Genomic DNA, 13067 nt, shown 5'->3' with positions numbered 1-13067 from the left:
TAAAAGAATAAAGCGTAGAACATAAGTGTTTATCAAATAGCTGAATAGATTTTTACATATATACCAAAATAATGTAAACAATATTGGAACCTACAACAAAAATGGCCACTTAAAAATTCATTTAAATTATATATGTCACCGTAAAATTGTAAACACCGTTAGATTGTAATCTATCTCGCGAGATTATAAACTGTCGAAAGATTGTGAACCTCAACGAACTGCTTACAATTTAACGTATTATTATTCGGTAGTTTATGAAATTGTTGGAAAGTAAAATTAATCTGTAATTGACCAAAGAAGTTTGAATGATAACTAAGTTAGTGTAGTACAATCTACCGAATAATAATATGTTAAATTGTAAGCAGTAAGCTGTGGTTCACAATATTTCGACAGTTTATAATCTCGCGAGATAGATTACAATCTAACGGTGTTTACAATTTTAGGTTAACATATACAACAATAAAATGGTTCGTAAATTGAATGTCGATTATATACTAATGTTAAAATATAAAAATATAATGTTATATTACTATAATATTACTCATAAATCTAAAATTGGTTAAATAAAAAATGTATATGCCTAAAATAATATAAATTTAAGAACCACATTTAGAGCATTTGACACAATGTAAAACATATTTTTTTAATATGGTACAATGTAAATAATGTTCACTTTATAAATACAAAGGTGTCAGTGACTATAAAATCAATAATTAAAAGCCATTTAAAATATACAACAAAATTTATATTTGTGACTCTCGGTTTATCATTGGACGGAAAACTTCAGTCATTATTACACATTAATACTTTGATTAGGTAATGTAAAGTACTTAGCTAGGCCAGCAGGTGGCTTCGTTTTGAGATGCTCTTCTATAAACTGGCAAGGACAGACATATTTCTCTCCGTGGCGTCCTGGAGAAAAGGTGCTGAGATTAAGTCTGTTCTTCACCACATATGCCCCCCATCTGCCTACATAGCGTTCATACAAAAGAGCACCTCTTTCCTAAAAAAAAAGGAAATCTTACATAAACCTACCACTAATGATATGAGTGAAAGATAATATGTTCTGGTAATTTGATGAGGGTAATTAACAGAATGTGGATATACGGAAGTCATTCTGATTCAACATGCATGCATTGCATGACTCAAGTCTCATCAATATTATTTTTAATATAATAAATGATAGTCACAAAAGGCTTTATTATTTGTACATATAACCTAAACTTTAACAAAAGCAGTAGTCGGAAAAAAATACATATGCTAAAAGAAGTGTATGCTAGAAACATGCTAAGCCTTCATACAGCTATGCTATACCATCAAACCAATCAAAATGAGACTTGCCAAGGATTAAAGTGGTTTGGTCAATCCAGACCTCTTCGCCTTAGCCAATTGTTGCATGACACACAACAGGCCCGAGTATCTTTGGGTTCTTTGTTGCGTAAGATTTCTTCAACATATTGACAAGGACAAAGCGCCCGAGATAAGTGCCGAGGGGCAGTAGGATTTCCTCCTTCCTCATCTAATGTCCAGTCAAGTCGGCGACGCAAGAAGTCCTTGCCCCAACGCTGGAGGTAACGAAGGTACACTTGCTCGCCCATATCCTGCACATTTTATACCACACCCATGTAACACCAGTTTTAGTAAGTATACAGCATGTTATGAATCTTTAGCCTCTAGATAAATAATTTTGAAAGAAACCAGTTTCTTTGCTTTCTGAATATGTGGAAAAGCATATATGTACTACACGAGTGAATATTAGACCTTGCACCTGCATATACATTATACATATCTGTTAACCAAGTTAATGAATAGTTGTTGATAAGTCAAATAGAACAACATTTTTGTAACATGATAGATTGCTTAATTTTTATGGTGAAATAGTCAAATGAGAAAGCTGATCTACACACACACAATGACACAAAGTTTTTATGACACTTATATACTATAATATTTTGCATTTAGAGTTGGCTTATCAAACTATTCATACCTGGTATTTCAGAAATTTTAGTTACCAGTTACCCATTAAAATCCAATATGAGACAAGAAATATATAATAGATTTATTTATGAAAAACCTTTCTAGCGACCATCAAAACAGATTATAGTGAAAATACAATTTTAATCACACACTAACAAAAATAAACCTTTATTTACCTGTTTTCTTGACAATCTTGTAGTTTGACTTCCTCGTATTACAATGTCATTTGTTTGCACATCTAACTTCTGTTCCCAGCCTTGAATTATAGTTTTCCCTTCTTCACTTGCAATAAATTGTTGAATATGAGAAATACAAGGTTCAGAGTCAAAATACAGAAAACAAAGATGAACTTTATGGCAGGATAATTTTCCTCTATCATCTAAAGCAAGGATCAATTTATGTTTAATGAGCAGCTTGTTTACACTTGCCAAACATCGCTCTAATCCTTTTGAAAGTCTTAACTTGATCCACATGCAGACAAAAATTGCCAATGCATTAAAAATCAACCACACCACACCAAGGCTGAATAGCGTAAGTCCAGTCAGGCCTGAGAATAGCAAGCTGAGAAGCACTATAAACGCTATTGTGATCCAGCAAACAAGTACTCTCTTGTAAAAAATGTTATATAGGGTAAACCGGGCATCATTCACCAGTAATTCCATTGCATGAACATACTCCTCCACTGTCAACTGAAAAAGCCAATCTTTATATATATATATATATTATCTATATAAATAAGAATGAATCGCAAAATATGTTGCTAAGTGCAAATCTCAAAGAAGGCTGGATTTGTAAAAACAGTTTATAAGATGAATTTATAGAGATAGACTAACATATTATGTTGGTAATATATATAAAATGTGACAAGAGTTTACCTAAGATAAATAGTTTGGCAATTTAGCTAAAAGAGTACCATACCATTTGTATGTTTTACCTAATGAAGGTAAATAAATACAAAGAGTAATTTTGAGAAAGAAAATTAAGAAAAGGATACAACCACTGTTTTCACTTTCCAAAAAAACATGTATTTTTTTTAGATCTAAGATAATTACTCACTGTTAAACCTTGAGCCATTAATTCTTCTGGAACCAATTCTGGTCTGAACTGAGCTGGTGTAATCCATGGCAAATTTGTATTTACAGGGAGTAATGTAACAATTATATCCCCATTACCTAAAACAATAAAATGTGTTATATAAATAGAAAGTGTAGGTAGTGGTTAATACTTATAAGTATAGACTTACTAAATCCTTGGTGAATATTAATGACTTCTACATTTTTCTTATGAGGGCTTAATGGCTCTGAATTTTTATCATTTCGCTCTAAATTCACTTGAACAGATTCAGTGTTTAATACTGCAGGCACTCCTATGTTTGCAGATGGTCCTGGTTGTGAACTAACTGCTTTACCATTGGCAACAGTGGGGTCTTTTTCTTCATCATCAAACTTTACCCATTCCGTTCTTTTATTTTCATTTACTACATTTCCATTAACTTCTGGAGAATCAATTTCTGTTTCTTCTATATTACTCATTTTCTTCGGTTTTCTTAGTTCTAAATAATATAGGTTCACTTCATGTTCTTAAGTCTTACTAGTTTAAAATCACTTCCTTATTATAAATAAATATAATTTAGAATTATCTAAAAAACACAAATCAAGATGTCAATAGAACAAATTTTCGATTTTTTTTATGCCAATTTTATTAGGTCATAAGTCACAACCAATATCACAAGGCACAAAGCATAGACTATAATATTTATGTTGCTGAATACCTTGGTAGTTGGTATGGCTATTGGCTTGGCATAAGTTTGAAAACTGTGTCATATGTCTTTATTGAAGAAAAACTCTGTCAATTGTTTAACGTCATGAAAATTGAGTGATTGTTGCAAACATGAAACAAGTATGTAACAAATATCCATGGCAAAATAATAAATTAGACAAGTAATCTAATTAAAAAATATTTTTATGACAAGTATTTAGTATTGTATTGTATTATTTCACTTAAAAAAATGTAAAAGTATTATTTCCCTGGTAGAGATTTTACAAAATAATGGCTATCGTAAAAACTCCAGTTTTAAAAGTGATTTTATGTGGTGAATATGGTGTAGGCAAAAGTTCTATATTTCGACGATTCATAAATAATACGTTTTTACCAAATGCTGATAGACGTTCTACTTTGGGACTTGATCATTTCGAGAAATTATATCAAGTTGGTGACAAGGAAGTCAAGGTGAATAACTAATTTGATTAGTATTAAAAAAAAATTACACTATGGATTCTTTATTTGTATATCAGTATGTATAATAAAATTGAGACTTTACAAATTCTTTATTGCCATACTAATATAAATAAACTGTTATTACCCAGTTGCAGTTATGGGATACTGGAGGAATGGAAAGGATTGCTTCAGTGACATCAAGTTATTACAAATTTGCTGAAGCAGCAATTTTAGTATTTTCTTTGGATAATATTTCTTCATTTCATGTATTGAGTCAACATTTGTTGGATATTGTGACTTACGCAGAGAATGCAAAAATTTATCTGTGTGGTAATAAGTCTGATCTTGAAGGGACATCTCCACAAGTAACTGATGCCGATATTGAAACTTTTTGGTAAGTTATCTACATATATAAAACTATTTAATGTAATGAAAATGGACAAACCTTTTTACTATTTCTTTCTTGCAAAAGTAGTTATGAATGCAGGAACTTGTATCACTTGATACTAAGCCCATTAGATACACATTAACACTCAAAACTTAGCGATTAAAAAGAGAGGCAGAAAGTTTCTTGCCAGTTCGTCTTGCCCGCTCTACGCCCTTAACTTGCAAACTGGTAGTAAATGTAAATTTAATTTAACTTTTTTTAAATGTTCATAAGTGTACTTGTTTACCTATATGAATTGTTATTTTGAGTTTATTAACTAAATTTTTTGCATTCTTAATTATATACAGGATGTCCCAAAAGTCGACGTCACGTCGAAATTTTCTCATAGGTTACACCACACCAGTTATCAGAAAAATTAAAAAAAAAATTAAGTCATGTATTTTTGAAGTTATGGATATTTTTTTGTTAATCCAGAAAATGCACACCATGTGACAGTTTTTTCATTCCTGTTGTTACAAATATTTACTTTTTGCCAAATTTTTTTCTCTTACGTCATCCCAAATAGTGTTTTATGTAACCTATGATCCTAAACTCTGTGCTGATCACTCCAACTTTTAGGAAAATGTCATTTTATACCGTACCAAGTTTTCAAAATTAATTTTCGCACTACTTCAACTGATCGTCCTGAAAAAAAAATGTATCACTCCAGTTTGGCAAGTAGCTTTAAAAGTTAGCGCATTTAATAAGGATTCTACAGTGGTATAACACTGAGTCCATTATTTCTTAGATCGGCCATAAGAATTTTTTTTTGTTAAACAAAGTCTATTTTTAACAATCTCTTTGAAATTACAACAAATGATTCTAGCGCACCCAAAACGTTCCTAATGACCACAGCGTGGTTTAAATAAGATGGAGAGAGACATTCCATAAAATGTGAGCGAGACAGATAGTGACGCTTATGACATACGGACGCAAATAAGTAAAATAGACAGTTTCTTTTTTATGATTAGATTTATTACTTTTTTTTATAAAAGATGTTCAAATTGCCGTTCTTCAGCTGCAATACAGGCTCGACATCTCCTTAAAAAAGATCGTGAAATGAAGCGGGCAAATCGTCCATTATTCACAAATTCTACTGCTTCCGCTATTCTCTGTCTAAGCTCTTCTACATTTTGAATCGACTTGGAATAGACTTTTTCCTTTACTGCTCCCCAGTAAAAAAAATCAAGAGGATTTAAATCGGGTGAGCGGGCGGGCCACCAGATTCTACCACCCCGCCCTATCCATCTGTCTGGATACTCCTCGTTAAGGTGGTTTCGAACTCAGCGGCTGTAATGCGCTGGACAACCATCTTGCTGGAACCACATATCTCGTAAAATAGTAAGCGGCACGTCCTCCAGCAAATTGGGAAATTTTTGTTTTGATTTTTTTATGGCCGATCTAAGAAATAATGAAGTAAGTGTTATACCACGTTAAAATCCTTATTAAATGCGCGAACTTTTAAAGTTGCTTGCCAAACTGGAGTAGTACATTTTTTTTCAGGACGATCAGTTGAACTAGTGCGAAAAATTAATTTTGAAAACTTGGTACGGTATAAAATGACATTTTCCTACAAGTTGGAGTGATCGGCACAGGGTTTAGGATCATAGGTTACATAAAGCACTATTCGGGATGACGTAAGAGAAAAAAAAATTGCAAGAAGTAAATATTTGTAACAACAGGAATGAAAAAACTGTCACATGGTGTACATTTTCTGGAATAAAAGGAAAATTTCCATAACTTCAAAAATACATGACTTAATTTTTTTTTTTAATTTTTCTGATAACTGGAGTGGCATTACCTATGAGAAAATTTCGACTTGACGTCGACTTTTGGGGCACCCTGTATATTTATATATGCATTTTGTTACAGCGAACAATGTCACAATCTTATTAGTAGCATTTATAAGACATCATGCAAAACCGGAAAAGGCATAGAAGAGATGTTTAGTGACATTGCATCACAACTGGTAGAGTCTAATCGTTCAAGGATTGAGCTCCAAGCTTTAGATCACAACAGTTTTAAAATATCTCAACCTGAATCTCCTGAGGAACCATCATGCAGTTGCTGATTTCATCTTGAAACTCAATTTTACTTTTATAAAATTTAGTATTTTAGCTTACAATTTATGTCTGAAATATTATATGTATATCATTGATATATAAAAAACCCAAGATGCACAGTCTCGAATAAAAGTAACGCTCGAAAGTGTCCCGAAACACTATTTCTGTCATTTTCTATAACAGTATGTCTATAACAGTATATGTTACAAGCATATATTAAAAAGCAAAATCAACCTTACGCGAATTTCTTAAAGTTGTTATTACAAAGCAGTGTATACGTACTTAAAGCAATAAAATTTTACGACCGACCGTGGTCGGTAGGACAAGGTATTGAGTGGAGTCGAACATTGCTTTTTTATTTACAACTATTTAACATAATTTTAAATTTATCCGACTTTTCGGGTGCTTTACAGCGTGCGTGGTCACGGTGACTAAAGACAAAAGGTGTTGGATGTTAAATAGTTGGAAATTTATAATAATACATAACTTTAATCCGGTTAAAAAGTTTTTTCTTTAAATTAAAAAATAATTTGTTAGTAAATATACGAGGCGTGTATTTAAAGTAAGGTCTCCATTTATTTTTTTCACATTAAATAACATGTATTTACAAAGTTTAATACATTGCTGTAAAGTGTAAAGCTTGAAATCTAAGCTATTTTTCTATATAATCGCCATTCACTTCGATGAGTTTCTTCATTCGTAAGACAAACTTTTGTATCCCCTCCTCGAACCATGATCCCGCCGCCTCGCGCAGGAACGAAATGAAACCCCGGAGCACAAAGTGAAACGTGTCCAATGTGCCTAAGACTTTCTCGCCAGTTTTGAAGAGGAAGGGGAAGAATTTCTCGCAAATTTCATTCCTCCTAGATGTTTTTTCAGGGCAGGAAACATGTGGAAGTCACTAGGGGCGACGTCGGGACTGTAAGGAGGGTGGTCCAACACATCCACATGGTTTTGTTGGACACATGAGGACGCGCGTTGTCGTGAAGTCGTACTCCCTTGGTCAGCATCCCTCTTCGTTTATTTTGAATAGCTCTTCGAAGTTTCCTCAAGGTCTCACAGTACCGATCAGCATTTATGGTTGTTCCACGAGGCATGAAATCGATCAGCAATACACCCTTTCTGTCCCAAAAGACGGTGGCCATAACCTTGCCTGCTGATTTTTCTTGCTTATTTTTTTTGACTTTAGGCGAATGCGTGTGTCTCCATTGTTTCGACTGCTCCTTCGTTTCCGGTGTGTAATAATGAGCCCATGTTTCATCTCCTGTAACGATTGAATCGAGAAATTCTTCCCCTTCCTCTTCAAAACTGGCGAGAAAGTCTTGGGCACATTGGACACGTTTCACTTTGTGCTCCGGGCTTCATTTCGTTCCTGCGCGAGGCGGCGGGATCATGGTTCGAGGAGGGGATACAAAAGTTTGTCGTACGAATGAAGAAACTCATCGAAGTGAATGGCGATTATATAGAAAAATAGCTTAGATTTCAAGCTTTACAGCAATGTATTAAACTTTGTAAATACATGTTATTTAATGTGAAAAAAATAAATGGAGACCTTACTTTAAATACACGCCTCGTATTTGTCAAAAACTACACACAAAAAAGTTCAAAAGTACATAAATTTATTTATAAAAAAAAACACAAATAAATAACATCGACTCCACTTATTAGACGCGAGACTATTTGACATGAGTGCACAATTTAGAATGTTGCGCTCATTTTTTGAGGACGTTTTTTAGACGTTGATTGTGCATCTTGGGTTTTTTATATATCAATGATGTATATGCATAAATTTTATATGTGTATGGTAATAATAATCACTTATGTAAGTTAATGTTATACAGTTATGATATTTTTTTAGTTGTCATTTTGATATTGTATCCATAACCCATAATCATGGTGTAATAGAATGTTTAATATGAAAAACATAAAATATGGTAAAAAATATGCATAACATTTTAACAGTCCTCCTCACATAAGTCTTTCAAGGTTGTATTTTAGTATTATTTTATTTATTAAACTAGGCCTAAGTGTCACTCTAATTTATGCTATCTTGTAATTAATATTATTTCACATAAAAAAACAATGTTTCAAAAAACTTTTATTTTTACTTAAAATAGTATTTTAATATTTCTTGTAATAACAGCTAAATAAATACATTTTATAAGAATTCAAAACAAAGTAACATTATGTTGTGTATTCAAATTACAAATAAAAGAATAATGTTGTGTAAATTGGATATAGAAATAGAACTGTAATAAATTTTAAATAAGTTAACATCAACTAACAATAATTTTAATCAGATCTTTAGAACTAAAATTAAATAGCCAAATACAATTTTCATGAAAATAATTTATAACAATATTTAGTTTCAAAATTTATTTTATAGCTGAATAAAACAGTTTTTATTTCATTAAATTAGCTGTTGGGCATTATTTTACAGAATGGTGTGCTTTTAATAGCCATAGGCTATATACATATATATAAATGGCTCTCATGTAATATTGAAATATTTCTTCTGAGAAATGGAACCTGTTATTGTGAATAATTTACATCTTATGTATATCCACTATATATATTTAACAGTTTTACAACTCAAATCCTATACTTACGGAATATTTTTATATTACGTAATCATCTACAAATTAAGTTATCACATTTTAGGCCCTAATATTAAAATCTTAGACTTTTAATCTATAAAGATTGAGACTAACATTGTAATATTAATGATCATAGTTGCTTTCATTTAGTGCTGAGACCATTGTATATTTTTGATATCCACTCCTTCTTGAACCATTTCCCAAAGGGGACTCATTTCTCTGAGACGTTCAACATTCCGTATTGTTTTATCTGCTGTATAATCTACTTCATCCATAGTAGTAAATCTTCCTAAGCCAAACCTAAAAATATTTTTTTTTGAAATTAGTCCACTACAGCTTCACTTGCACAAAAAAAAATTATGAAGTTATGAATCCAGGAACTTCTATTACTTTTACGTTATTTATATATATATATATATTTACTACAAACACAAATAATTTATTAGCTTAAGACAAAATTTTCCTTATTTCCTTAACTACTACAATGTACATACTTATTGGACTTACAAATGAACAGTTTCAAGAAACTAAGGTATTTTATGCAAATGCACCAGTTGGTGACTATAATTATGGTAAGGATAATGAAGAGAGAGAAGAAAGGATAATTCATATAGAAACATTAAATAATTGCCAACCTTATTGAACTGTGTGCTAGGTCCTCATCTGTTCCAATAGCTCTTAATACATATGATGGTTCCAGAGATGCTGATGTACATGCTGAACCACTTGATAAAGCAATATCTTTTAAAGCCATTAATAAAGATTCACCTGAAATAAAGAAAAAATTATAAATTAAAACCAAATATCTAAATTTAATAAATAACATATATTATGTTCTTTTTTCATAATGAAATTTGTCAAGAGCTATTAATTCTTAACAGACCAGAACAAATTATATAAACACTGTATTTCTCCAACATATATAAAATAAGCAAAATTTTTTGTACAACAGGAGACCTTTAATTCTGTTGTTTGGGTTAAATTTCAAATTTCTGAGAATATCCATTTCTTCTAATTACATTCATTCTACATATATTTTATGATGACAAACAACATACCTTCAACATAAGCGAATGATAAATTAATACAGCCAGGATAAGAATGTTTTTCATCTCCATTTCGGATTACATGTGTCAACTTTGAGTTTATTTTGTCCAAAAACCTCTTTGCTAATTTTTCCATCCTTGCATGGTCGTATGACATTTCTCTTTCTGATATTTCACATGCTGAGCCTATGATAACAATAAACCTTACAAACTATAATCTGAAATATCTGATGTTTGGAGAAGAATTCCTATTTTTGTGTTTTAAATTTTTTGATATATTTCTTTGTGGACATTTCTATTTTTGTTCGAAATCAATCTGTTTACATATTAAAAATATAAAACATTATTTATTTAAAAAAGAAAATGATAAGAAGCATATGATGTGCTGTGTAATATGCATATAATCTTTAATATTAGATCCTATAATAGATACATTAATCCATATATGTCAATTGATTACTTACCTAAACCAACTACTAACGGAGTAGGCACTGTACCACTTCTAATACCTCTTTCTTGACCACCACCACTCTGTAAAGGTTCGACTCGGACTCTGGGCCTACGCCTAATGTATAAAGCTCCAACTCCCTTTGGCCCATAAACTTTATGACCAGATATAGACATTAAATCAATGTTCATGTCATTCACATCCAGTTTGATTTTACCAATGGCCTGAGCTGAGTCAGTGTGAAAGAATATTTTATGTTTCTTACACATAGCTCCAATGTCTGCAATAGGCTGTTTCACACCTAAAAAATTTATTGTGAAGTTAATACTGAAAATTTTAAGTAATTAAATGTCATGTAATACAAAAAATTTATACCAATCTCATTATTTACTGTCATAATTGATACCAAACTAGTTTCAGGTGTTAATGCAGCTTCTAAATCTTCTAATTTAATTATACCGTTTGTTCCAACAGGCAAATAAGTAACTTTAAAACCCTCCCCTTCTAGAACTCTGCAAGAATCTAACACACATTTGTGTTCCTGTAAACAAACATTACATTGACATCAGACAATGGTGAGGATACCACCCATGATATAATTGTTTATTCTAAATTGACAAGGTAATTTAAAATATGTACTAACAATCTGTGTTGTAACAATATGCTTTTTTCGTGGTGCATAAAACCGTGCAACTCCTTTTATAGAAATATTGTTGGACTCTGTAGCTCCTGATGTGAATATTATTTCCTTAGGATCGGCCCGAATTAAATTAGCTACTTGCTCTCTTGCTTTCTCAACAGCAGCTTCACTCTCCCATCCATAAGCATGAGTTCTTGAATGAGGATTACCGTGGTAGGTTACTAGATACGGTAACATAGCATCTAAAACTCTGGGGTCCTAAAAGATTTGGTGGGAATTTATTATAAGCTAAGAGAAGTACAAAAGAAAACCGGAAATATTGAGGTTATTTTACATACAATTGGCGTTGTAGCTTGAGCATCAAAATAAAGCGGTCGGCCGATTTCGTCGTGTTTAAGTGAAAATTTATCATTTTCCACTGAAAAAAAGGAAAGGTTCAGTTTTTCATGATTTTTTGTTGCATTGCTTATCTATTGGTACTTAAGTATTGTTTACCTGAATTTGATAAAAATCTTTTTCCCGAAAACAGTCTAACCGTGCTTTCTTGTTGAGATTTTCTATTTATTGCAGGGATAATATTTTTTATTACTATACGAAACATTGTTAACTATAAATTTTTTCAATCGAAATTCGAAAATAAACTTCACAGTTCACTAGAAAGTAGAATGATGAATCTCTAGCTATACTTTATAGTAATTTTTTTTTTTTAGTTTATGGTCTGGTATCTAGACCTTTAGGCCAATGGCTATAGTAATTACCCACAGCCTACAGATTAATGATTGTCTAGTATAGACTAGGAATTATTGTAAAGAAATTAGAAACTAGGAACATAAAGTAATTTTTCAACATACTCTAGTAAAATATTAATTCGAAAATAGTTAAAGTTCACGAAAGAAGTCCCCCAGACGCAGCGCTGTAGTCGCGTGACATAATGTTACCATTTATGAGTAAAAAAATTACCTATTTTACATTTAGCATATTATGTAATAGATCAAATAATACTATTTGCTACATTCTTGAATGAATCGATATTTCTGTTATGTAAAAAGCATATTTTGACGTGACAACGTCTTATAATTCGATGGAGCCGGCTGCACGCACGAAAAAACATGACTCATGCGGCGTTACCTCTCTCTGAGGCGTTCCATTTAAGGCTTGAAGTGCAAGCGAGACCGCGAAGCGACAGAGAGGCACAATCGGACTCCGCGCTCTTCAGCGTTCGACATCTGTCTCTCTCCTACTTGAGTGAGCGATTCGTGACGTTGTCACGTTCAACTATCGTCAGTAAACCGACTTTACAGACAACCGATTTTTTTATTTACTAATATAAGCGGTGTTCTACCTACTTAGAGGGAAAAGATGAGAAAATAGTGTAAAGAAAAGCATTACAATTTTTATTCAGAGTTTTATTGAATAATTGTGATCAGCGACCATAGGAACCTTACTGACTGAAGAGTGGGTGGAAACTCTCAGATTCTGTTTCAGTATCACTGGCCGTAAATAGAATTATTCATATTGATACTTTTTCGGATGCGGGCGATTCTTCAATGGTGGCAATTATTTTCGAAGTACTGATATAACTTATCCTTATTAAAATTTCAATAAATTTAATGGATTTATTGTAATAAATTTAATAATTATAAAGTGAAAGA

At 31.9% G+C, this 13067-nt stretch overlaps 3 protein-coding genes across 4 annotated transcripts; 1 reads left to right on the top strand and 2 right to left on the bottom strand.

The window, feature by feature from the left end:
- Positions 1 to 634: 634 nt before the first annotated feature.
- Positions 635 to 3713, bottom strand: LOC125056510 (transmembrane protein 268). Of its 2 annotated transcripts, XM_047659642.1 has the most exons (5): positions 3221 to 3712; positions 3034 to 3149; positions 2154 to 2666; positions 1342 to 1601; positions 870 to 1003 (listed from the first exon to the last, which is right to left on the bottom strand). In XM_047659642.1, the coding sequence occupies exons 1-4, from the start codon at positions 3507 to 3509 to the stop codon at positions 1362 to 1364; spliced, it is 1158 nt and encodes a 385-aa protein (XP_047515598.1). In that variant the 5' UTR covers positions 3510 to 3712; the 3' UTR covers positions 870 to 1003; positions 1342 to 1361. The 2 variants fall into 2 exon arrangements, with proteins under 2 accessions (XP_047515600.1, XP_047515598.1); XM_047659644.1 differs by lacking the exon at positions 1342 to 1601 and having other exon boundaries at positions 635 to 1003; positions 3221 to 3713.
- A 107-nt stretch (positions 3714 to 3820) lies between these two features.
- LOC125056511 (ras-related protein Rab-24) lies at positions 3821 to 8727 on the top strand. Its single transcript, XM_047659645.1, has 4 exons — positions 3821 to 4206; positions 4344 to 4588; positions 6494 to 6767; positions 8461 to 8727. The coding sequence occupies exons 1-3, from the start codon at positions 4027 to 4029 to the stop codon at positions 6690 to 6692; spliced, it is 624 nt and encodes a 207-aa protein (XP_047515601.1). The 5' UTR covers positions 3821 to 4026; the 3' UTR covers positions 6693 to 6767; positions 8461 to 8727.
- Positions 8728 to 8764: 37 nt separating this feature from the next.
- On the bottom strand, positions 8765 to 12091 carry LOC125056509 (cysteine desulfurase, mitochondrial). The gene is made up of 8 exons (XM_047659641.1): positions 11911 to 12091; positions 11754 to 11833; positions 11419 to 11673; positions 11151 to 11316; positions 10792 to 11076; positions 10340 to 10513; positions 9917 to 10049; positions 8765 to 9581 (listed from the first exon to the last, which is right to left on the bottom strand). Exons 1-8 carry the CDS (start codon positions 12014 to 12016, stop codon positions 9428 to 9430), a joined length of 1353 nt encoding a protein of 450 aa, XP_047515597.1. The 5' UTR covers positions 12017 to 12091; the 3' UTR covers positions 8765 to 9427.
- Between the last annotated feature and the right edge of the window lie 976 nt (positions 12092 to 13067).

This window comes from Pieris napi, chromosome 15, assembly GCF_905475465.1.
Source record: "Pieris napi chromosome 15, ilPieNapi1.2, whole genome shotgun sequence".
In the NCBI taxonomy this organism is placed as follows: Eukaryota; Metazoa; Arthropoda; class Insecta; order Lepidoptera; family Pieridae; genus Pieris; species Pieris napi.
This window is presented reverse-complemented; position numbering and strand designations above follow the sequence as displayed.